Source organism: Lactuca virosa, chromosome 1 (assembly GCF_052849685.1).
Source record: "Lactuca virosa cultivar CGN04683 chromosome 1, Lactuca_virosa_CGN04683_v6, whole genome shotgun sequence".
NCBI classification, from domain to species: domain Eukaryota; kingdom Viridiplantae; phylum Streptophyta; class Magnoliopsida; order Asterales; family Asteraceae; genus Lactuca; species Lactuca virosa.
Genome location: NC_136426.1, coordinates 2007293 through 2033465, shown reverse-complemented (window position 1 = coordinate 2033465; position 26173 = coordinate 2007293). Strand labels below are relative to the sequence as shown.

The following is a 26173-nucleotide window of genomic DNA, read 5'->3' as shown; positions in this document are numbered from 1 at the left end:
ATTGATTATTGATTTGTTTAATTCAAAGATCAAGTTTGATTCCCTAGTCCCCTCCCTTGAAATCAAATCGAATCAATCTTATTGAAAATTTTTAATATCAAATTTATTTTATTGAATATCATTTTAATAAAAAATATTGATTTTGTAAATATGAAATTCTGGGTGTGATGAGGAAATGCCAAAATGGGTGGTGACACGTCAGAGATCTAGAAAAGATCATGAGGGGTATTTATGTCCATTTACCTTCCATAGAAGTGAGCAAGTGGACAGCGGAACTTCTCCGAGGTGTGGGTTGTTTGTCTATATATACACTGCAACCACACACACGTATTTCACGTATGATCTGCCTGCCTGCGTGTTTTCTTCAAATTCGATTTCACCCTTTCCATTCGCAATTTTTATCGCTTAATTTTTTCATCTGGCCTGAAAATTCCCGATCTTTCTTCCTACATTTCTCGTTAATTCGTTTATAAATAATAAAAAAACGATTGGGATCCGATTTTGATTGAATTTTAGAGAAAGATTGGCTTCTTTTTCATCAATTTGTTCAAAAATCGCTAGAAGAAATTGAAATTTGACGAGGAAGTTCTGGAACCAGGGTTTCGAATAATGAGGTTGATGCAGGAGGAGATGATTGGGTATGAGAGCGAAGAGGAAAGGGAAATGGAATCGAGTAGCTGTGGTTCAATCGTTGATTTGGGGTTTCAAGAAAAATCGATGAAGGTTGTCGTTGTAGGTTATGCTCTTACATCTAAGAAGATCAAGAGCTTTTTGCAGCCAAAGTTTGAAGGTTTGGCTAGGTAAATTTTTAATTCAATTTTCCCATATCACCCGCTATTCACCAAATTAAAAAAAAAAAATCCTTAATTTCATATACGTGTTTGTACAAGTATCGGATCACGTTCGTTTCGTAAATACGATCGTTCCTTATTGAGGATTGCTTCTGGAAATGCAAAATAAAAAAATCAAGACATCGAATTTATATTTTCGTAGTGTTTTTGTTGTTCTCGCAAACTTTTGGGTTTGGAATACTTTGAAAAATATAAAAACCATTTTCTTTTTTCGTTCTTTTGATGTGGTAGTGGTATGTAAATTATTATTTTTTTGCTTTGATTCGATCCGCCCTCCAAAAGAGTTGTTGGGCTGTTGGTTAGTGGGATTCTTTTGTTTTTCAAGAAAGATTCTTGTTTTTGAATTTCATATATTCTTTTGACAGACATGTGGGGAATCAGTATTTGAGTATCTTATGCAACAGTTGACTTTTGTGACAAATGATCCTATTGGCTATTGGAATGAATATTTTGGTTTGATTTTTTCATGGTTTTGTTGATTCATAATTCATATGCAGGAATAAGGGGATATTTTTTGTTGCTATTGATCAAACGAGGCCTCTTTCAGATCAAGGTCCTTTTGACATTGTGCTGCATAAGGTCAGTGCGGCCTATTCTTCCATATTCGTCTGAAATCTGAATACATATGTCAACCACCACATCACATGCATTGCATGGTGAACAACTTTTCATTCTTTTATTATTTATTTTTCACATCTCGCATTTACATACCAGAGATATATACATATACATATAGTTGATATTTGATGATGATACTTATTTGATTCGACTCTTTATTTTCCAGTTGTCTGGGAAGGAATGGCAGCAAATTCTTGAGGTTGGTTCTTATTCACAATCTTGTTTAGTGCGATATATTAAATCCTACTTGTCATAGATTGTTCACATTATATATATATATATATATATATATATATATATATATATATATATAGGTTATTTATGTAAGATGTCTGTTTAAGTTTAAAATTGTATGTATTGTATCTGTAATCTGTATGGTGGAACTTATTATGTCCAAAATTGCATGGTTGACAGTTAAAAATGCAGACAAGATGGTATTGCTATGGGGTAACTCTGGCCAAGCTCATAGTTACTCAAAAATAGGTAACCATAAAAATACATACACATGAACTAATGATGAATGAAGTTGAGAAATTGAAAAACCTGAGTCTAGGAGTTTACTTGCTTGCTTAATTAGTCCTTAGTTAAGTTTCGTGGTATTGGTATTAGATAAGTTGATGGGATTACCATTACAATAACATACGTGGGTCATGGGTGGGTGGCTATGTGAAATTTGTGTTGGATGGTAAAGTTGTTATGTTTTAGATATGAGTTACTAAAAGAAAAAGAAAAAGGAAAAGGATATCCATGCATTATGTAATGTAATTAACCCTTTGTTTGATTGTGAAGGATTATCGGCTGACACATCCAGAAGTTACAGTGTTGGATCCTCCAAGTGCTATACAACATGTTTACAATAGACAGTCGATGCTTGAGGACGTTGCTGATCTTGATTTATCTGATGCTGCATATGGTAAAAAATTTCATCCAATCCATCTCAAAAGAATCAAAGTCTGTTGTTGTGACATAATGTATAACATATGCAAAATGCAGGTAGTGTAGGTGTCCCAAAACAACTGGTGATAGAGAAAGATCCATCATCTATCCCTGATGCTGTTAGGCAGGCAGGATTAGCCCTACCTCTTGGTATGTTTTGCAGATATATTAATATTATTATATATAAGAATAATGCTGATATAATGAGCGGTCTGTTTCAGTTGCAAAGCCTTTGGTTGCCAAGTCGCATGAGCTGTCACTTGCTTATGATGAGTATTCCCTTGAGAAGCTAGAGCCTCCCCTTGTTCTCCAAGAGTTTATTAACCATGGTAAGTAATTGAATTTGTTTGAATATTGTATGGATAAAATAATTGGTGGTGTTATGGTGGTAGGTGGTGTTGTGTTCAAAGTGTACATAGTTGGGGATGCGGTTAAGGTTGTGAGGAGATTCTCTTTACCTGATGTCAGCAAGCGTGACCTGTCAAGGAGAAGCGTTGGCGGCGTGTTCCGCTTTCCAAGGGTCTCATGTGCTGCCCAGTCAGCAGACGATTCAGTTGCTGATTTGGACCCTTGTATTGCTGGTATGCTATTTACTCCCTTTCACTTGCATATCATATCATATCATATATATAATCATGTTTTTGGGAGAAACCTACCTTTCCTCATTTATTGTGGCAGAGCTTCCTCCACGAGCCTTGCTTGAACGCCTGGCTAGAGAACTTCGTCGTCGACTGGTATAAATTAAATTATCTCTTTTCAATGCTTATTTTTTAAATAATAAAAAATTATAATTGAATTGTGAGCAATGTACATGATGTGATGCCTCAGGGTCTTCATCTGTTCAACCTGGATATGATTCGTGAACATGGGACTAGAGACCGGTTTTATGTGATTGACATAAATTATTTTCCTGGTAATTCTCTTTTTTAAATCATCTTCATATTGTCGTTTAAACTTCAAATTAAAAATATGATGATATGTGTTATTTGCAGGGTATGGTAAAATGCCAGAATACGAGCATATATTTACAGACTTCTTACTCAACCTGGCTAAAAGCAAGTACAAGAAACGGTCTTCTACTACTAGTTTACCTTAGAAGAATTTAATCATCCCTCCCATCACTCCAATAAAACCACCACCTGTTGAACAACAACAACAACAACAACATGAACAAGAAAAAGATGCTGGAAAATGTTATGTTATTGCCAGTCACCCATCCCATCCGCCTGTGGTGGCCAAGCCAAGCTCAAGGAAAATGGCCCCACCATCAGTCAACGCCTTCTTTTATTCTTCCCCTTTATTATGTAATGTACCAAATCCAAATGCATCATTGCTTTGCTTGTATATATTTGATTTCAAATTTCAAATTTCAAATTAATAGGTGTGTGTGTGTGTCTAGCTTAACACCACATATTGATATTACTACGTTCTATGCTTGTTGGTTGTTTGTCTAACCCTTACTATAGGTTTTACCTTTTTTTTTTTTAAAAAAAAAAAATCTGTTTTGTTGATGATATATTGATATGTATACGTGACTTGGTTGAGATCTAAAATGTTAAAAGAAGATGCATTAGTTGCTGTTGTTGTGTTGATGATTGTTGTATCAACTGAGACATGGGTTGCTTAACATTTACTGCCAAAGTTACATATCTGAAGTGGGGTTGGGGGTCTTGATCCCAAGGACAATAACGTTTCTCCTTGCCATCTTTTGAGATCAGATCACCTGCTGCCGCATATATATAATGCATTCGTTGCATCAAGACTTCAAGAATCACGAATAGTCCTTATGAGATTTTTTGTTGTTTCAAAATTTTGCATGATGGTCCTTTTGCTTTTAGCTTACACCATTAAGTTTTTCTATCAAAGCCAATGTAAAAGGAACCTTTTTGCTCTTCTTTTATCTCATATCTATAGATTAATCAATCATAAAGTTAACAACACCTTTATTTTTACGTCACTTCATTTTCAAAAGAGTGTTCGAAGATTGTATTCAGCCCCCTCCTATAGTCTTTCTTTCTTATCAAAACAGACCTAACACACTTGCTGGATAAAGAGACTTCTTTTTGTATATGTAGAAATCAGAAATATTGTGTTGACTCTTGAAATAAAGAAATAAAATCAGTTTTTTTTTCTTTTACTTATTATTATTATTATTATTTGTTTTTCTTATCTTCTTAATTGTGATATGTGAGAATCCTTTACCTCACTAAAATTGACCTTCCATGCCATTATAATGTATCAGCAACCTTCTTCAATGTAGTGAACACAGCGACGTAGCCAGAAATTTTTATATTGGATACAAACATTATCAATAAATATTCTATGTAGTTATCATATTTGGGGCATTAAAAAACATGATATAATCTCTTTCGCTGGGGTACAATAACATAGAACATGTTTACAAATAATTTTTTTTATATACATAAAACAATTTTTTTGGGGATGTTGTAGTACCCCCAACGCCCCATGTAGCTCCGCCACTGAGTGAACATTACGTCATACAAAGGAGATAACAAGGATGAAGAAGATCCGTGATGGCGAAAACAAGTCCATAAAGCCATGTGCAACCAACTTTTATTATTTACAAAGTCTTCAAGGTTTTTATTTTTTATATATAATGTTTTTCTAGATATATAAAAGTCATAATTTAGTCGCATTTTTAGGATATCCCTAGGATTCATCTTTTTCTTCTTTCCTTACACCATGTTATGATTTTTTTAAGAGGGGAAAGGGAAGGAATGAGGATGAAAGTTGTGTTTTGGTGTTTTTTTTATTTTTTTTTAAGGAGGAGGAAAGAAATGAAGGACAATGAAATGTGTTCTCGAGTTTAATATATATATATATATATATATATATATATATATATATATATATATATATATATATATATATATATTAACAAAAAATAAAATAAACAAAACATTTACCCCAGCCATCTAACCCTAAATCAGTGGCGAGGGTAGACATATCTTTGGTGGGTCGACCCACCTATTTTTTTTTTCTTATAATAAGATATATATAAGATTAAAATTGGTGACCTATCCTAATTATTTTTAGTAAACTATCTAATATTTTTCGCAAAAGAAAGGTATGTATTAATTTGAATTTTACGACCGATAATCTATATTTTGATAGCCCAATATTTTTTAAGGTATAATCCAACAAGAGTAACCCAATACAACTTAAACTTTTTCTAAAAAAATATACAGAAAAAATTAAAATCGTGTGAACGGCATCAACAGTAGACATTAAGAATAGCGTTTTCTCTTTAGTCCTCGATCTCGTTGAAATCTTCACAATCAACTATCACTATTAGTACAATCGCCGATCAGTTGCGCCAACAACCACCCATTCGGCCTCTGCCACAGCCCCGTGGTAAAATTATAAGAACTTTAAATCCTTTTTGGCTTATAAGACCCGGTCTGACCCGAACCCGCAACTACTGTTGTTTGATTTTTTTTTATCGGTTTCTTTTAAATAGTGAACCATGTGGTTTTACGTTCTAGACTCGCCACTGCCCTAAATCCATTCATCCTCTTTTTTAGGTTGGTGGATATGAGCAATATGTTATCAATGTTATCACACCTAAAAGTTGTCATCCCACCATCCATGTCATCATGTTGTTATAACACGAATTGGAGGAAATAGGCAATATGTTATAACACCTTCTAATTTTCATATCATCATTTTTTTTCGTTTGTTAAATAATTATAAAAAACAAATATAAATTAATAAAACATGCTATTTTAATAATAATGATAATGATAATAACAACAATAATAATAATAATAATAATAATAAATAGATTATATAAGTCTATGGCAAAAGTGGTATTTTTTTTAGATTTGTAAGACAAATTTGGCTAGGGGTTTAACTCATAATATGTGGAACTTGAGGGGCCAAAACTACCTAAATCGAAAAGTTCTTGTCTTCTTCGCTATTACCGGTACGTACAACAACAGGGGAGGGTAACTCTCACCATTTTCGGACCTACAATGGTCACATTCGTCCAAAAACTCCCGTTGCCCTTTGTTACCAACACTACGGATGGCCACATAACGCACAAAAACGGCTAGGCGGGGCGGTGCGCAGCCGTTACCACAACGTTTTCCGGGGGCCACATCATCAGAACGGGAGTGGGCGTTGCCCACACCGATTAGTCTTAGAGAAGCAACCACGTTCAGCCACCGACATTGCCTACTACATTTTCTTTCAGTTTTTTTCCACATACCAAACTCATACTCTTTCGACATGTTTTGTATTTTAACCTGACATGAAATGACATATAACATATTTCAAGGTCTAAACCTAATGCGAAACTCAACACAGAAATACAGATTGACATGACACAACACGATAATTAAATAGGTCGGGTTATTGTGTAGCTCACTCAACCCGTTTACTGTTTTAATATGACATGAGCCCGACACAACACATTTTCCGGGTCTAAATTTTTAGCCCGACATGATATACACAAAGTCTAACTCTAATCAGCCCGTTTATTGTTTCAACACAAGACATATTTGTCAGGTCTAAGTTCTTAGCTGACAGTCACAACATGCCCACTTGCCTCAGATCTAATCTTGACACTGCCCTATTCAACTTTCAATTTTTTTTTACAATTTTGACCCAACTTTTAATCTTTTCTTACAAATTATATATATATATATATATATATATATATATATATATATATATATATATATATATATATATATATACTAGCCGTTACCCGCGCAAAGCAGCGGACGGCGAATAGTTTGTTTCGGCATATAGTTTAATGTGACGATTAGTTTCCTTTATGCACGAGCTAGTTCATTACGGCTTTTTGGCAGTCTGTTTTGTGTTGGATAGTTTATTTCAATAGATAGTTTCTACCTAGGTGGATAGTTGGACAATACAGCAGAATTGTAGTAGGAATGTAAGATAATGAAAACAATGATGTGTCCCTCTTTTCTTTTCTTCCATCCTTCCAAGTGAAACCCTAAAATCAAACACTTCAAAACAAGTTGTTAAAATTAAACATAAACTTAACCCACACAAAAATTAAAATGAATGATGAACTATAAATCAATATAAATCAAAAGTTAATATAATTTTCATTATTGCAAAATTTTAAAGTTTTATTCGTTTGCAGGTTGTACATTGAAATCCAAGCATTCATTAATATGTGTTCTTAATAGTAGAGTATAGGTGATGTATATTTTTGGATTTGTTTGAACCGTTTGTTTTAATTTCATTTACTTTTCTAATTGTATACAACATATTATACGTTTGAATGACAAATCAATTTTTCAAAACAAACAAAAACATAACAATTTCATTATTCAAATCAATAGAAGACATGATAATAGAAGTGTTAATGACTTAAAAAGGTAATTAAGTTTCAATATTATACAAAATATATCCTGTTTAAAAGTGACCAACCAACTTAACAAATTGTTCACATAATACCATCTGAATTGACTTTTCTTTCAACGATTACTGTTCATCGTCCTCTTCATCTCTTGCTTGCTTTCGTTCTAGCTCTAACCGGAGACCTTTGTCAGACCGGAGACCTGCTGTACCTCCCCCTTGCGCACTTCCTTTTTCGATCCAACAACCAAGCAACCCCTTGCATGCTACTGTTCATCGTCTTCTCCATCTAAAAACCTGCAACAAAAATCATAAAAGGAACCAACAAAAAAAATGATGCTGCTCACTGAGAAGTCGGAACCACCTCTTGCTGCTTTGCTTTGCTCCAAGAAACATCAACAAACTAACCGATTTTCCAGCCCCTGTTGGGATGACTTTTTCAAGCCATATTCAAACCTCAGTAACCCATAGCCGAGAACCACCAAAACCCATAACCACCTCATTGGTTCCAGCCGAGACCTGAGACTCACCCTCGCAACCTCTTCATTCTCGCACCACCTCCAAACAAACTCACATGCTGCCTTCTTCGTTTCAGTCCAACCGGAGACCTTGAAATCCACGGGATACTACCTTCAAAAACTCGAACACCATCACCACCTCTTACCTGTTTTTGCGGGAATCATCAAGAACTGAAGCTACTGTTCATCTTTTCCAATCGAAACCTTGAACAAAAAGAAAATACAAGAGAATCCAAATATCAACCGTTCATTCATCTTCAATCTTTCTCTGCTGCTTCTTTCTTCGTTTTTACCGAGAACCTAGCACCTGAAACCACCATCGAAAACCACCTCACCACCATCGAACCTACCTACTGTTACCACTCTTTTTCGTCGCCACCACTTCGCCGGTTCCAGCCGAGACCCGAGACTTCCTTAGCAGATTCTTCCCTTCGATTCCAAACTAACCTATCTTGAAAAAAATGGTCTGTGGGGATGGCTTTTTCCAACCATATTCAAACCACCCAAGTTACATTAATTCCATGTAGTAGACTAAAAAGCCACAGTAAGTGTTATTTTTTTTCCTGGTAAACTATACCTCAAAACCAGCTGAACCAGTTAGACAAGGGAACAGAAGAACAAAAAGTCAATTTAGATGGTATTGTGTGAACGAAAACTTAAGTTCAATGGTATTTTGTGAATAGGATATACTTAAATGGTGTTTTTTTTAACAAAAATGAAACTTAGTTACCATTTTAAGTCATTAACCCATAATAGAATATTAGAATGTCATGAGTTATTCCATTATCTTCTTCATTTCATTCGTTTGTGAATCCATTCAATTACACCAAACAAACTCCCAAGTTTAAAGTCCATGATTTAAAAGATTCAAATTTAGAATACAATTAACATTACCCAAAATACTTAGTTTGATTATGAGACCATGATCAAAAGAAACCAACTAAACTACAGAATCTGAATACAAAAACTACAGGTAATTCGAAGAGAAAAACAAAAGATGGCAATCAACTTTGAACTCATATAGAAACCATGAAATTACTTACTGTTTTATTGAATTATTGTTTCAATTTCATCTGTTTGATCCTCTATTTTGTTGACCTCCTGAATCCAAATCTTCACTGTTTTATCATTTTCAAGAGCACCTGAAGCAATCATATTCTCAATTAGGTGATAAGCAACTATTATTACAGCATTTGTGTGACCTTCAAGTTTCTGGACTATTTTTCTTGCTTGAAGTTCCCATAAGTATACACAATTGTCCTCTGAGCCACTCACGATGTATTTGCCATTTGTGATTGAAAATGCTGATGACATGGAGTATTTTGAGTTTGTGTGGACATTGTTAGTCTTTAAGAACTTGCCAGTTGATAGATTCCATAACCTCTGCATCAAAACAAAATGACATTTTTTAGGGAAATTGGTGGGATTCAATGTGAATATAAGGCCAATCAGATTCAAGGGAAAAGATTATCATTGTGAATACTATGAACAAGATATGAATTACTGATGTCAAGGAAAAGAAATAAGAATTCACTCACCAATGTACTATCCAGGGTACCTACAAGAAAAAACTTTCCATTTGGGGAAATTTGACAAAGCTAACAAGGGGGTTTTCATCATCGATCAGAGTCTTCATACAATACCCTGTGGATGCATCCCAAATCCTGCACAATCCATCTTAACTACTGGACACAATTAATGTCCAGTCTCGATTAACGTTCACAGCAGTTACGGGATCAGAATGCGCAGGAAGTACCTTCAAGCATTTGTCGGATTTCACGTCCCAAACCCTAACTATCTCATCGAAAGAACCGGAGACAATCATGTTCGATTGAGGGTTGTAATTCACGCAGAAGACGTAGTTTGTGTGTCCAGTTAGCGTTTTGACGAGTGAGCTAGCGGATACATCCTAGAAGCGTACGGTTTTGTCATCGGAAGCGGTGGCAAGGTACCGAGCGCCAGATGAGAATGCGACGTCTGAGATTCCTTGTTCGTGTCCGATGAATTCTTGGATAGGAGATCCGTCGGAGCTGGACCATGTGCGGGCGGTGTTGTCGGCGGAAGAGGTAGCGATTAGCTTGTCATCACCATTGGAGACTCAACATGATCGAATATGGGGTAATCATTCCTCGTTTTGATGTTGGTGTCAAGGGAATTAAATTCCAGGTGAATTTGCCATTAAAGAAAAGAATTTTGTAACGAAAAATACCTTCTCAATTGTGATCAATTCAAGTTTGGGAGTAAACCAAACGAAATCCAAAACCAATACAGAAAATCAAAAAGTGCAAGAACCCAAAATCCAAAGATATCAAAAAATGCAAGAAGCCAAAATCGGGCGACAGAAGTCCTATACGGTAAAACATGAGCCAACTGAGATATGATGAAACATAGAACATAAATAGGTGAAAGTCAAATCGAAACACAAAGAGAGATGATAGTTAGAAAATCAAAGAACAAATAGGGTTTCTATGGGTTTTATGGTTTGGTGAGGGAGAGAGAGAAGTTGAAGACCGGTGAACAAAATCTTGTAATGGTGCAATTGTGAGCATTGGGTTTTTGTAGGTGGTAGAGCCATTAAATTTGCTGAAGGCATAAGGATATCTCGGCGACATACCATGGATCTTTTTAATAAAAAATTTAGGGTCCTACTTTGGACACACCAATCTACAACACTAGCCTATATCATTAGGTTTACTTTTTTCCACCCCACCTTAATAGTCTATCTTTTTTATTATCCAGCCTAATCATTTGATTTATTTTTATCATTACTATATTATAACATAATTATTACATTAACTTTTTATTTAATTATTACATTATTATTTTACTAACTTCATTATAACCAAAAAAAAAATTAATTATTTTACTAATAAAAATATATTTTTTTTATTTTTTTCAAACCTATAACATAAAATATGTTAAACAAAACGTTTATGTATATTTTTTATATTTTTTGTATGTAAATTATTAAAATTATTTTTGTATAACGTTTTAAAATTACAAATATAGAAAATAATTTTTTTAATACTAAACTAAAAAACTAATTTAAATAAATTTAATAAATTAAAAAAAAAATTTAAAAAAAGACTAATTTCGTTTAAATAAAAAGCTCACATTTTGTTAGCTCTAAAGCCCATATTTTGTTAGGTCATTACCTATTTATAAAAGAAAAATAAAACCCTAGAAAATCTTAACATCACCCACCCTCAAACATTCTGTCGTCACCTTACAATAAAAACACTGGCGATCACCCCCTACGAATACCACCATTGTCGGTCGGCCAAGAACCATCTTCTGCCACCCAAGAACCATCGTTTGCCGCTTAAGAACCATCGTCTCTCTCTCTCTCTCTCTCTCTCTCTCTCTCTCTCTCTCTCTCTCTCTCTCTCTCTCTCTCTCTCTCTCTCTCTCTCTCTCTCTCTCTCTCTCTCTCTCTCTCTCTCTCTCTCTCTCTCTCTCTCTCTCTCTCTCTCTCCTGTTATTTTCGACATGGTGGCCGGAGATAAGTTGTCGGAGTTGGTCACGACAGTGGTTAGTGACGATGTTAAGTCGCCGGCAGTAAATGATGATAGTGGTCGCCGGAGGTGGCAGCTCCCAATAAAATTTAGTCAAAAGTCAAAACTATAAATTTAGTTATCTTCACTCTCTCAATTTTTTTATTTTAAATATTACGATAAAAGTCGTACAAATATTACATTTTATTTACTGCATATAATTGTATATTAGTCGAAAGAATAAAAACTGATGGCGTTTAAAATTTACGATTTTTTGTTACATTATAATTCAAGACTTTAATTATAAATTGTATTAGAGTTAAAATATATTATAAAGTATAACATATTTAATATTTATATAAAATATACTTATAAAGGTTGGATGTTACAAATAAAAATAGTGGGTTAAAAAGGTGGGTATTAAAAAAACGGCAGATGCATCGATTTTATAATATTAAAAAAATGTGTAAATTATGAACACACAAAAAAAAAAAGAAGTCGAATTGAAAAAAAAAAAGTCCAGAGGTTTCAAGTACTCCCTATCAAATTTAATCAATAGTCTAGATTATTGTGTAATTAAAAAAAACCCTATAATCTAAATTAGATTTGGTAGAGTAAGCTAGGTTAGATTGATGTGTGAGATAGGTTGGTGTGTATAAAGAAAATCCCAAATTTTAAAATTATGTTGACTCTTTCTAGTCAAAAGGTTTATTTTTTTAAAATTTAAATCCAGAACTATATTAGGAAAGATAAGACGATAGGTTTGAATGTTTCAATATATATTAAACATTGTACTTAATGCATTATATTTTGTAATTAGTGATGGTTAGTTGTACTAATAGCTTAAGCACTCGGACGTCTTAATTCTATTTTTCGAAATAGTAAGGTTTGTATAATAATACAGTAAGATATATAAAATCAAACCCAATGGCAAAAAGTTTTCTGTATCTTGAATTCCATAATTAGAAGAAAGAAACTCATGAAAGAATCACAAGAATGGCGAAAACAGTGCTTGTATTATTTAGGCCATGAGACTGCCTAACAAGAAGTGAGTAGAAGAAAACTAAACTGGAACCAAAGTTGCAAAAGAAACACCTGCTGCGTGGGCTAGAGTCAAAATTACTTTTGGCTTAACTTATTTTTCACAACTGAAAGATCCCTAGACTTAAGCATGATAATCACATTTGACCCACAGATTACAAAATTGGCAGCTATAAATATATACAAGAACAAGAGCAAGAGCCCCAAAATTGGATGAAAGAATCTGTTGTTGAAGTGTAGTCACCTCTTCAAAAGTTGCATTAATTTAATTCTCTAGAGTACAGGCTAGAACTGAAAATTGTCAACCAGATGTTGTATGATGTCGGCCCCATCAGAATTTATCCAGGGACTGTTTACCTATAATACAAAAATATAATATAATATAATATAATATATATAAGAATTCAGTTAATTGGTAACCAACATAGATGATGTGTTTATTTAAATTATAAAAAACTTGCCTGGATTGTGTTGTGGGCGAAATATCTTTGCTTACTTCCTTTAAAACTAACATCAACTCTTTCCCAGCTTATTTTAGTCAACCCTCTCATCATTGCTTCTGCAGCAGTTGCACCAAATCCAAATGATGAATAAAATGTGACCATTAAATCTAAAAAAATATTGTGGACTGTGGAGGGAGTACCTTCCATGGAGGCTGTGGCTGTCTTGAAATTATTGGGTTGCAATAATAGCAAAGGGCTTTCTTGTTTTACGGTTTTTGTAGTGTCCCTGTCCCCCTTTAATATATGGGGATATTTACAGCTTCTTACAAGATTTTTACGCTGGAACCAAATAATTCATTATTCATTACAAGTTATTTCAAATAATCAATCAATGAATTAATATTATAATTTATAAATAGTAATACCTTTGGCAGCTCGTTTCGACGACGAATCGATGACGTACTCCATCCCACAATATCTGTATATATATAACTAAGCTGAGGAAAACAAATCTACATGTGAATTATTCTTTGATTAGTTTTAGTCAAGTCTTTTTCAAAGATTAGTGTATTAATCATGTGATTGTAATAATTTGTGGATTTAGATTAACACATGAGTTGCAGAGGAAATAGGAATAGGATACGGTCAAAATGAGCATTTGCATACACAACATGTCGCCTGAAGGACTGCAACGCGGAACTGCATAATTAAGATTAGATTTAGTGAAAGTAACAAGCAATTCATATAATATCTCCCATGTATGGAATATGAAGGCTCACAGGAACTTCAAGTCTTGAGAATCGTCGACCATCTGAAGCAATAGAGGAGGGTGAGGGTGTGGGTGAGTCTTATCAGTCAAAAATAAGTGCCTCCCTGTTCTTCCAAGAACCCATGATATTTGGTGAGCTACTTTCTCAACAGTGTTGGACCCACCAAACAATGGGACCTGTCGATGTCCACCTGTACCAAGATGTGGTGTTGCAACAGTAATGAAGTTTATAGGCACTAATCCCCCAATTCTTGAATCTTGTGTATGGACTCCGTAAAGCTTAGCAATAGCATATCTTGCTACCAGGCCACCCAGTGAGTGACCGATAAAAGATATCTTCTCAAGATTCGGATAACGTTTTATAACAGATACCACCTGCATAAACACAACTTCAGATTCTTTTTAATTTAATTTTATGCAAACCCAAACCCAAACCCAAACCCAAAAGAAAAAAAGAAACGGATAAATTTAATTAACCAACCTCATTGGCTAATCTGTTTCCCATCACATCAACACCATTGAATGTCAACAATGAAGAGTTGCGTTCACTGCCTGTATATATCACAGTCATCCAAACCATATATCTATTATCTATACATACATTGCATAATCCATCAACCATATATGTATGACTGTAAGGAAGTAGTAACACTACAAAAATGCTTACAGTGAACTATAAGATCATCAGGATACTTTTTCAAAAACTGTTTTGCAGCATATCTCCAGTTATGAGCACTGCAACAAACTTATAATTAAGACTAGGCATTCCAATTATCACATTCTAATAATCAACAGAGGTTGAGCTACGCCAAATCATGGTAGAAACTAGTTCATCACAAATGTTTGATTTTCTTCTACTAATTATCATCTATATCTAATTTACCATCTATCTTTGCTAAAACAGCATCCCTTAATTATGATTTTCACCTCTCATAATTAATCCTAATTAACATAAAGTTAATTGAAATATCAACTAATCATATAAACCTACTCCTCCTCCATCAACAGTAAAATCGTTCGCACAAAAAAAAAAAAAAAAAAAAAAAAAAAAAAAAAAAAGTCAAAATTAATCCATTTCTAAGCCAAATTCAGAGACCAACCAGATGATCAACTAATACACATATTGGTAACACACTTGTAATCTTGTATTTCCTAATTGTCCTATTGAAATCCAGATTCATGTCATATAGTTGATTTGGCATTTGTGGTGGTCAATGGTCCTCGAAATTTTAAAAATCTGCGATTATGTTACATATATAACAAGATACGCAGGCTTTGGATTTGGAGTTTGGTGTATCTAAAAATAACGCATACCATTACCTGCCGATCAGACCATTAACCATAACGACCAGGTGAGTCGGCGAGTGTTTCTTGTCGGTGGAAGCCGACTGCATATCGACGTTACCATCTCCGTCAACTTCATCCACCGTCGGGTACCCATAATCCGTTGATCCGAAACACCTCAATTTATTCAGGATCAATGATCTTCTGTTTATCTTCTTCAGCTTCTTCGCAACTTCATCTGATGTTTTCGGTTCAATACTTTCTTGTAAATTTTTCTCCGACTCCATTGAATTTGAATCCAACGCAAGTAGTGCAATGTACTTAAAGGTATCTCATCTGATTTGAAGCGTGTTCTTGCAGCTCTAATACGCCGACCGCTTTTTGACCGGAATATTTGGGTGAAAATTACTATTTAAGGAGTTGATTTAGTGGGGTTGTGGGTACTAGGTGATGGGTGTTTCTGGAAATTCACGCAACGACATCGTCTATCGAGGACCCATATGGAATTTGTGCTGACTAGTCAAAGTCAAAAATCTAATTAAGATTAGGTTCTAGAACACAATTAAGACAAAATTTCAAAAACACTATCGTTTATGAAAAATAATATTTTTAAGATATCTTTTGAAAGCGTTCGATGGTTTCGGGTGTTCGACAAACTAGCTGGTAGCGGATAGCTTTAGCATGTAGCAGGTAGCGGGTAGCTTGTAGCGTTTTGTTAAACGCTACATGAAGTAACATTTGGATTTGGAATATTTTGTTTAAACTAAACGCTAGAAGCTTGTAGTGTCAAACGAGACTTTCTGTTAAAAACGGAGTGTTTTGTCAAACGCTAGAAGCTAGAAGCTCTCAAACGCTACATGTCGAACACGCTCTATATGTTATGCCATTGGTTTTGTTTTTAAATTTAACTTTTAACCTTATGATATTTTTTATAGACAGAACTTCATAAAGAGTCATTGGTTGAAGTGTTGGCTTAGTGATTTAAGTGTGTTTTAGTGCTTAAGGAGGACGAAGGAGCTTCTTAAAGAGTCATTGGTTGGCTTGGAGCTTTTGGATCCAAGCTTTATTCAGATAGATCTAGCATCTAAAGGTATAAAGTTCTCATGTTGATGCTTCTACATCATAAGATCTAAGTTAGGGCTTGAAGTGTTGGGTATTTAGTATTGTGTCATTATGTGCTTAATGTTTAGTATAATTTGTATCCGGGTTGGGCCTGTCCACCCGTTATTTATTATTAGGGTTTAGCTATTTAAGGTACATGCATGCACTAGATTTAGTAATTGTCGTTTTGTCAATCTTGTAAACCCTACACGCCTTTACAGTAGCAGTTCTTAATCGAGCTCTTCTAAGGCTGTGATTATAAATCATTCGACACATTTGATATTCATTCTGTGTTCTTAATTTGTTTACCTGTTTGAAATCATCGATCATTCTAGATTTATTCTTAACAATTGGTATCGGAGCAGGAGACTATGTAATCCATACGTATCTCTTCTGTTAAAAGAGCTATTAGGATTTCCGCTTTAATAGGATCTGAGTTTGCCGTCTTCTTCGATTTCATCGATTACAGACGTTGAATCTTGATCTTTATTTTACCCTAAACTCGATTCTAGGTTTACACATATGGTTCATATATGTTTTAGTTAAAATCGACAACATTCAGTCTGATGATTCTCACGCTAACTCAATCAATCTCTCAAGTGGCATTGGATCTACAACAAGGATCCCTATTATGTTTCCAAACGACTATGAAGTGTGGGCACTGCACTTTGAAGATTACGTGCTAGGACTTGAAGACCATGGTTCATTGATATGGGATGCCATAACTAAAGATACGTTCGCTTATTCTGGTACAAAAAGGGTTATTAAAACTCAAGCTGAGTACAACGCTCTTATTCTTGAAGTAGACAAGATACCACATGATGAAAAAGACAAGCTAATCAACAATGTCAAGGCCATGAGAATCATCTGTTTTTCTTTACCAGCCGACACTTTTCCCTTAGTGAGTTCCTGCGAAACTGCGAAAGAAATATGGGACATGCTTATGGAACCGTATTCAAGCGATGCTGATCTTGAACACTCCATCCAGACATTGTTACTTTCGGAGTTTGGAGCCTTTGTTCAGAAGCCTGAGGAGAAGCTTGACCAGACGTTCAACCGCTACAACCATCTATTGAGCAGGATGGTGAAGCACAAGATCAAACGTGAACTGATTGAGTAGAAGGTAACGTTCATGATCGAGTTAAGATCGGAGTGGAAAGTTGTGGTGTCGACAGTCAAAGGACACGAGAAATTCAAAAATTACTCATTGGCAAAACTCGTTGGTATTCTGAGGTCACATGAAGACGAGGTCACTAGTGAAGGAAAGGTTATTTCTGGAATGGGTTCTTTGGCTCTTATAGCCAATGGTAAGAAGATTGTTGAAGATGATTCGGAGTTAGATCTCTCAGATTGTGAATTCTCAAAGGAATAATATGCTATTATGGTGTCCAACCCAAGGAGGTTCGCAAAGAAGAATTTCGGTCACAACAAAAACCGAAACTGGCAGGGGAGTTATAGTTCTGAGAAGGTAAATGATGAGAGTGCGAACAACTCTCAAAAGGAAGAAGCAAAGAAAGAGAAGAAGCTTGTAGGTGACTCCGGCTATGACTGTAATTATTGTCATTGCAATAATCATCTAGCAAAGGAATGCATGATTCAGAGAATGAATGAGAAAAAGGAAGAGATTGATGACGAGGCTTATTTCCTCAGAAAGTTGGAGGAAGCCAAGAAGAAGAAAAGTATTGATGATGCTAAACCTGCTTTAATTGTGCAGGAAAATGATGATGAGTTTGGCAGGGTTGAAGAGTGGTCAACTGACTCTGAAGACGAAGAGGTTCGTAGACCAACTCATGGAAAAATCTTTGTAGCAAAAGGTGATGATCCGTAGTTCAGTGGAAGGTGCTTTGTGGTGACAAATGAAGGTTCGAAGCTTAGAGGAAACGCTACTGAAGGTGGATGTGTGTCCGATAGCTGTTTCGCAGCGAAACCCGTCCCTGGGCAGATTAGCGAATGCAAGAAGGTGATAAATAAGGTAAATTCTATTCTCGAATCTCTAAACATTCCCATCTCCCGGTATGAAACTGAATTAAAATACCTAAGATTTACATTTTCAAGTTTTAGTGATAGTCTAAAACGAACCCATTTGAAGAATTCTAACTTAACCGATCAACTCGGCAGGGTTTCGAACAAAAGTGAAGACAGACGCATGTGGATTGAAAAGTTGGAGTCAGATTTGTCTAAGTCTAGGGATGAGTTGATTTATTTACAAAGAGATAATTTAGGGCTTTTGAAACAGCGAAACATTTTTGTTTAATTGCTAAACATCTTTATTTCAATATCACCCAGTTACATCTTGATTGTGAAATTGGAAAGAAAATTCACAAGATGATTTTCCCCTTTCTCGAATTGAAAGAGGACGAAATCGACGCAGATTGTTATAGGTGCGAATTTATCGTCTCATCTGACGAAGTCTCAGATGCGTACAGAGTAGGACTGGACAAAATTGAATCCTACATACAGTCCAAAGATCACAAAAATATGTTGAAAAAGCTTTTGGATGAAAATGACAAAGAGAAAATTAAATCTGATACTGTTTAGAAGTTTAACTCATTAAACACTAAGTTGAGTTCAAAAAATAAACTTAATGTTGAAAATACATCTGAATTCGACGATGATAGTGATATGAGTGAAATCTATGTGGAGGATGAGGTTGATTGCTCTGAATTTGTTAAAAGTGAACCTAAACCTGCGAAAGTCTTAATTTCTGAAAATTCAGTTGAGTTTGCACGTTTTTCTGAAGTTAAATCAAAGTTTTAAAAGAAAAAGCAACTGTGTTTCCAAAAGTTCAAACTGTCCCCAATCAAGTTTTCGCAACCAAGGGACTAAATAAAAATCAGACAGCGGAACTAACGTCCATGGTTGAAGACGACAATAAAGATGGTTGTGATGAATATTTCTAGTCAGCCCCAATCGACAATGCAGATGAAACCAAAGGTCTATCTGAAATGACCTCTTAGAAGACGAAAGGCAGATGCGTAACAGAACCACTGAACAAAGTCAACTCAAGCTACGAAAAGGGGAGTCCAAGTGGAACCAAGAATGTTCCAAGTGACACATCATCCGTACAGACCAAAACTCCTATTAGAAAGCCGCAATCTAGGGCTAATGTTCATAAATCCTCTAAGCAGTTCGCAGCTCAAAAACGTCAAAGAAATGCGAGATATAACAAAAATCTGAAGGACAGAAAGCATTTCTAGAGATCCAAAAATCCCAACTTTGTTTATCAAGAAAATTCTTCTAAATCCAATCCAAATGCGAAAGTCTCTTCACATGCGAACCCTAAGGGTCCTCCACGAACTCCGTATCAGACTCCACAGGTTTCAAAACAAAAAGTTTTTCAAAAACCACCTTTTTCAAATCATGCGAAACCTATGGAGAAGACAAAGTCTCACTTCTATCCTAACAAGAATGTTTCACATTCAGCCAAAACATCGTAAGATGTTAAAGGCAAAGGAAAGATAGTTTCGGAGCCCAAAATTCCACTTAAGAGGTCCGAAAAGAAAGTTGAGAAGAAAGTTTTCAAACAACAGATCCAAAATAAGCAAAGGAAAATATCCACAAAGGATAAGAACCTAAAAGATAATAGGATCACTGTTTTTCAAATTAAAAGAAAAGATAACACCACCTTGGTCAAAAGATCTTATTTAGTTGATGTTACTATTACTTTTCCTGTTTCTGTGAAAGCCTCACGTGGACCCAAACAACTTTGGGTTCCTAAATCTCTTTGATTTTTGTAGGTAATTCGTGACGAGCAGTTTGACTCCGAATAATATATTGATAGTGGCTGCTCGCGTCACATGACATGAAGGAAGGAAGAACTGCGATAGTTTCGAGCATTAAAGGATGGTGGAAAAGTGAAATTCGGCAACAATTCACTTGGAGAAATCAAGGGTTATGGGATGATCACTAATGGGGAATTTTCAATTCGCAAGGTCACATATGTGGAAGGCTTGCAACATGTGACAACCGTCAAATTTCGGTCAATTCAAAGTCAACAAGTCAAACCGGTCAACTCCAATAACCCTTGTATGCTAGGGTTTACGTTATGTAATCACTATACAATTCGCTATTTTAATGAGAAATCATCATTTGGAAAGTTCATGTGTTTGATTTTCCTTAGCCTTAACAATGCTAAACAACAAACCAAAGCGATAAAACACTATTGCACAATCATCGGGATTGTGTAAGACACTAAATCATGGCTTAACGGGGTTTATGGACCTTTCGTTGCGAAGCCGGACACTCAAAAAGATCACAAACGAAACCTCTCACAATCTCTTTCACTCAACCTCTCTCTATTAAAATCTCTCCCAAATCTCTCCCGAATCTCTCCCAAATCTCTCTCAAAAGTTCCTTTAATTTTTTGTAATCATTCGGGCCATCCCGACCCTTAACTGGGTCAAAAACCACTTGAAACGGGGTAAAAACGGGTAAAATAGGCTTAAGGACCCAAAACTGAAGCTTCAGGACCGAAGTCCCTGTCATAAAGGAAGACGACACACATTTGTCTGTCGTAAACTTACGACTCGCGTGTTTAGGACACGCAATGAGTATCAAGGAAGCCCCTGTCATAAAAGAAGACGACATGCATGTTTGCGTGTCATAATTTTTCCGGTTTTTCGACTACGACTTCGTTTTAACTCCGTTTTTCATTATTTTAACGTGGGATTTTCACCCAAAACTTTATTTTATAAACTAAGGCCCCAAAATATATAAATCTCCAGGGTTTTTATAAAAATGTATTAAAAGAATTGGTGGTTGGACTAATTATTGAGGGAATATTTGCTTTTCCTTATTTTATGACAAAAGCAAGCCACCACCACCTCACTCTATGATCATCCACTCTTTCCCACTACTCCTTGTCTCCTTAGTGGACCTTTACAACCAATCTCCAGCTCTTCCCACGTTCTAAGAGCTGGAGGATTGATCCTCTCTCCTCATCCTCCATAAAAACTCTTTCATTCTACACTTAGCAACCAAGAACACTCTCCAAAATTCTCTCATCTTTTCTCTCAACTTCAAGAACTTCAAGGCTTTCTCCAGGGATTTCTTGCTTCAATTAGTAAGTATCTTCATCATTCACATAATTATTAAACTCCATTCTACTCAAATCATTGATATCTTACACAAGTTCCATCTTATTCGGTGTTAGATTTTCGAATCATCAAGACATCTTCTTAGTGTTCTTGAGTTGAACACTTCCTCTCTCTCACTTTCATCCACTGAAACCACATAAAGTGAGTTCATACCATACATTTACATGTTTTTCTTAAGTTTTAAGGGGGGAATACAAGTAAAATCATCAAGAACACAATTAAACTTTTTCTAACAGATTGCATCAGAAAAGATGGACGTTAATCACGGACTGTTTTGGCTAACTTAAAAATTTTAGTTTTCAAAACTGTTTCAGATGCAAGTAGTTCAAACTCTTAGCTTTAAAATGACTACTTGCACACCTCCAAATGATTTTTCTACAATTAATGGTGATTTTTACAAAACTGCCTGTCATTTCAGAGGCAAACCCCGACCAGTCTGTGATTATGAACATTTTCACCTCTGTTAGAGATCACTAAAAATCATGATAAAATTCACGAACAAACTAGACTCATATTCCAAACTCTCAAAATTTGCGGATTTGGATTTAGAGCTGTGATGATTTTTCTATAAATTTTCTAAGAACGGTAACAGAAACTGTTTTTAACGAAAAGTTGCTGTTAATTTCATTTCATCTTGTAACATGTTGAGCAAGGTGTATATCTTTATGTGACTATATGTTACTGCAATATATGACATTTTATCTTAATATTTAGACACACATCAGTTTACAAATGGATTTGGTCATATAAAATATAAAGAATAACAAGTGATTATAATCAAAGTACAATCGATACATTCAAACATTAAATAAACTATTTTGAATATAGTTTGCATACATTACCACGTACTACCCTTGGTTGATAAACTATAATAGGTATAGTTTATGATACATTACATAACACATACATTTAAAAAGGGTACATTTATACAAATGATATTTTCATTAAGCAAGGTACGGCCATACGGTACCAAGTTTTCATAACACGAAATTCCGTTAATGACTTTGTGAGACAATTACTTCAAATTACCATTAAGTCCTGTATTGTAACCAGAGTCTCCTTGAGGGAGAGCGTGATACTTGTGTATAGATCTATATTGGGTTTGACAAACCCACACCTAAACTGCATGCAACAGTTAGACCGATAGGTCTGGGGTGACAAATGTCATAACATTTCCGACGCCTGAAGAACGTCGTTTTAGGCAACCTTGGTCATAGTATGGTTATAATAAACTCACATAAAGTATTAACAAACATTGGAATTTACGGGAACTTCATTAAAATTTAACGAGTTTATGTCGATTTAAACTTGCATTGTTTTACTATAAATATGACAAATTACTTGTACATTTCGGTCTTTGGGTTTTAAGACTACATTTACACATTAAGGAAAATATTGGATTTTTCTAACACAAATACTACTTTTACAAATGAAAAGCTTATGAACTCACCAACCTTTGTGTTGACACTTTTTCAAACAACTTGTATTCTCAGGAAATCATTAAACAGGTAATCAAGTGCTTTTGAGGATGGGACGCTAAGGCGTCTACTATTTCATATTTTATCAACATATTGTAATTGATTCGTAAACATGTAATTCATACAATGATGTAATATTTTTTCAATTATATATATGTTGGTTGTGTTTGCTTGAATTACTATTACAATTGCTGTTATGATACTATACATGAAGTCCTCCACCCCCAGACGTTTCCGCCATCCTTGGTTTGGGGGTGTGACAGATTGGTATCAGAGCGCAGTTTATAGTGAATTAAGTATATCAAACCACATAAGATATACAAACTATAAACACAATTGGGACTAATAGTCTCTGATTTGTGCATTTTTCAAATAAATATACTTTTAGAAAATAAATGATTCTTTTTATTAAAAAGTATAAATACATGCATACATGCTCACATAGTGTCATAACTACAACAACATAAAATAAAAGAAGAGGAGTTGTACATTATGGGTATGCCTTGGTATATGTAAATCAAGTCTGGGAAGGATATAGCCTGATCAACTATATCTGTCCGGGAATTGACTTGCATATACCGGGGGATGGTCAGGATGGACAACAAATCTAACAAACTCGTCTTACCGCTAGTACGCCTCATTCACGAAGCCGGTCTATAAGGGGGGTATAAGGTTGTTGCCTATAAAATGGCAACTTAATGGGTGTCCACTCTCACCCACCGCTTCCTTGATCGGTGGAGGGTCGTTAGCCGAACGGGTAAGACAAGGACTTATAAATTCTCATTAAAAGTATGATGAATATTATAAAGTAACTAAATGCTTTAAAAACTCAAAACTAAACATTTACAAATACTATAGGAGTATTTTGTGTTACTATAATAAAAATATTTTATACTTTCATTTTACCTCATAACCCAATGTATTGGGTCAATAAAAAGTATAAAATCGTATGTATCGTAAACATACCGGAAAACAACGTAATAATATACTTTATGTATAAAAGATTTCTCTCCCTATAAATACACTTTTACTAAAAGTACATTGGTTTACGACTTATGACAGAACCATGCCGCCAAGAAGAAGACCAAGACCTTCCAGCAACACAGCAACACCTCCTCCGCCGCCGCCTCCACAGTTTGATCCCGCGATGTTCCAGGCTGCAGTAACAGCAGCCGTAGCGGCCGCAATGTCACATATAGGGACCAACGGAGCTGGTGGTTCGGGATCGGGAGCTACACACTCTATCCACGGAGACAGTACGTGGCGTGCAAAAGAGTGTTCATACAAGGACTTCACAAATGGCAAACCCGACAACTTCAATGGAAGCGGGGGAGTCATCACGTTGATGCAATGGTTTGAAAAGACCGAAGTAGTCTTTCAGGTGTGCTCCTGCCCCGAAGCGAGCAAAGTTAAGTTCGCAACCTTAACCTTCACCGGCCGGGCCCTTACTTGGTGGAACTGCCGGGTTAAGTCACTTACTCTCGAAGTGGCTAGCTCCATAACCTGGGCAGAACTAAAAACGTTGATGATGAAGGAGTACTGCCCGAGAGGTGAAATTCAAAAGCTGGAACAAGAACTCTGGAACCTCAGGATGACGGGCTCTGACCTTGAAACCTACACCACCCGATTCAATGAATTGGCTCTCCTCTGCCCAACAATGGTTACTCCGGAGGAGAAAAAGGTGGAGCGATACCTTTGGGGACTGTCTCTCCACGTGCAAAGTAGTGTCCTGGCTTCAAGGCCAACTACTTTTGACAGTGCCAGGGAGCTGGCACAACAACTTGTTGACCACCGAGCCGGTCATAATACTACAACCACCACCACTGATAAATCAAAAGGGGGAAACAACAAAAGGAAGTTCTGGAACGAAAAGAAGAGCCAACCAGCACAGGACCCCGCTAAGAAGCAACAAATTGTTGCTGTCCATGCTGCCACTAATGCTGCCACTACTGCTACCACTCCAGCACCACCGAAGCCATATGCGGGAAAACTACCTAAGTGCAACAAGTGCAACTTTCACCACAATGGTGCTTGTAGGGAGATGCACTGTAACAACTGCGACAGGAAGGGGCACACTGCTCGTTTCTGTAAAGCGCCGGCTCAACCAATCAACCAAGTCGCCAGTACGGGGGCAACCCGGACCTGCTACAACTGTGGAGACGCAGGTCACTTCAAAAGAGACTGCCCCAAAGCACAAGCCCCTAATGCTGGTGGAGTAGGAAGAGTCCTGGCAATAGGACACGGGGAAGCAGTCGAGGATCCCACGGTGGTTACCGGTACGTTTCTCCTCAATAACTCTTATGCATGCGTACTATTCGATAGTGGAGCGGAGAGGAGTTTCGTGAGCCACCAATATAAACATTTACTTGAACAAAATCCCCAATCACTAAAGGATACTTATGTAGTAGAAATGGCAAATGGGAAAATAGAAAGCACTAGCGATATATACTCAGAATGTAATCTCACTCTAGACAACCATACATTTAAAATTGACCTGATGCCAGTCACCATAAAAAGCTTCGACGTAATCATCGGGATGGATTGGTTAGTTCCTCACCGTGCCGACATTCTATGTTACGAAAGGGTCGTTCGCCTCAATCTACCAAATGACGAAACCCTTCTTATCTATGGTGACAAACCTAGTGCGAATTTACAAATCATCTCATGCATCAAAGCCCAAAAGTATCTCCGGAAGGAGTACCACGCCTTCTTAGCCCACATAGTAGACAAGAAACAAGACGTGAAAGACATCAAGGACATCCCCGAAGTGTGTAACTTCCCGGATGTGTTCCCAGAGGATCTTCCTGGTGTACCACTCGCACGACAAGTCGATTTCAGAATTGACTTAATACCCGGAGCTACCCCCGTAGCCAGAGCTCCATACCGCCTCGCACCATCAGAAATGCAGGAGTTGTCCAGTCAATTAACCGAGCTTTTGAACAAAGGGTTCATCAGACCAAGCTTCTCACCTTGGGGAGCACCAGTCCTTTTTGTAAAGAAGAAGGACGGATCCTTTCGCATGTGCATCGATTATCGGGAACTAAACAAGCTCACCATCAAAAACCGATATCCTCTGCCCCGAATCGACGACCTTTTCGACCAACTCCAAGGAGCAAATTTCTTCTCAAAGATCGACCTAAGGTCAGGCTACCATCAACTACGAGTTCAAGAAGAAGATATTCCCAAAAC

At 36.1% G+C, this 26173-nt stretch overlaps 2 protein-coding genes, 1 long non-coding RNA gene and 1 pseudogene across 8 annotated transcripts; 2 read left to right on the top strand and 2 right to left on the bottom strand.

Moving 5' to 3' along the window:
* The first annotated feature begins 321 nt into the window (after positions 1-321).
* Positions 322-3830, top strand: LOC145131636 (inositol-tetrakisphosphate 1-kinase 3-like). 4 transcript variants are annotated; one of them, XM_079066308.1, is made up of 11 exons: positions 769-800; positions 1349-1507; positions 1636-1668; positions 1884-1952; positions 2259-2382; positions 2463-2555; positions 2627-2734; positions 2798-2986; positions 3084-3139; positions 3234-3318; positions 3398-3830. In XM_079066308.1, the coding sequence occupies exons 5-11, from the start codon at positions 2337-2339 to the stop codon at positions 3499-3501; spliced, it is 681 nt and encodes a 226-aa protein (XP_078922434.1). In that variant the 5' UTR covers positions 769-800; positions 1349-1507; positions 1636-1668; positions 1884-1952; positions 2259-2336; the 3' UTR covers positions 3502-3830. The 4 variants fall into 4 exon arrangements, with proteins under 4 accessions (XP_078922426.1, XP_078922434.1, XP_078922429.1 ...); XM_079066300.1 differs by lacking the exon at positions 1884-1952 and having other exon boundaries at positions 322-800; positions 1349-1430; XM_079066303.1 differs by lacking the exon at positions 1884-1952.
* A 3988-nt stretch (positions 3831-7818) lies between these two features.
* LOC145169302 (uncharacterized) lies at positions 7819-11590 on the bottom strand (annotated as a pseudogene). Its single transcript, XR_013742421.1, has 3 exons — positions 11491-11590; positions 9817-10375; positions 7819-9661 (listed from the first exon to the last, which is right to left on the bottom strand). The product of XR_013742421.1 is annotated as an uncharacterized LOC145169302 (transcript).
* Positions 11591-12769: 1179 nt separating this feature from the next.
* On the bottom strand, positions 12770-15744 carry LOC145131629 (alpha/beta-Hydrolases superfamily protein). Its single transcript, XM_079066295.1, has 9 exons — positions 15346-15744; positions 14693-14760; positions 14507-14577; positions 14036-14400; positions 13900-13955; positions 13682-13734; positions 13457-13595; positions 13275-13372; positions 12770-13170 (listed from the first exon to the last, which is right to left on the bottom strand). The coding sequence occupies exons 1-9, from the start codon at positions 15594-15596 to the stop codon at positions 13099-13101; spliced, it is 1173 nt and encodes a 390-aa protein (XP_078922421.1). The 5' UTR covers positions 15597-15744; the 3' UTR covers positions 12770-13098.
* Positions 15745-21178: 5434 nt separating this feature from the next.
* Positions 21179-24400, top strand: LOC145169466 (uncharacterized). Of its 2 annotated transcripts, none has more exons than XR_013742519.1 (3): positions 21179-21472; positions 21563-21647; positions 24047-24400. It is a non-coding gene; the product is annotated as an uncharacterized LOC145169466 (long non-coding RNA). The 2 variants fall into 2 exon arrangements; XR_013742518.1 differs by lacking the exon at positions 24047-24400 and adding an exon at positions 23000-23160 and having other exon boundaries at positions 21200-21472.
* Positions 24401-26173: the final 1773 nt, after the last annotated feature.

Excerpts from the sequence above, each read along its gene's own strand:
- LOC145131636 (XM_079066300.1), top strand. The coding sequence starts at position 610 with ATGAGGTTGATGCAGGAGGAGATGATTGGGTATGAGAGCGAAGAGGAA. Across the intron at positions 1,431-1,635 it reads TTGACATTGTGCTGCATAAG|TTGTCTGGGAAGGAATGGCA; the intron begins GTCAGTGCGGCC and ends TTTATTTTCCAG. Across the intron at positions 2,735-2,797 it reads CCAAGAGTTTATTAACCATG|GTGGTGTTGTGTTCAAAGTG; the intron begins GTAAGTAATTGA and ends TTATGGTGGTAG.
- LOC145131629 (XM_079066295.1), bottom strand. The coding sequence starts at position 15,596 with ATGGAGTCGGAGAAAAATTTACAAGAAAGTATTGAACCGAAAACATCA. Across the intron at positions 13,735-13,899 it reads TGCAAATGCTCATTTTGACC|ATATTGTGGGATGGAGTACG; the intron begins GTATCCTATTCC and ends ATATATATACAG. Across the intron at positions 13,171-13,274 it reads TCGCCCACAACACAATCCAG|GTAAACAGTCCCTGGATAAA; the intron begins GCAAGTTTTTTA and ends TTTGTATTATAG.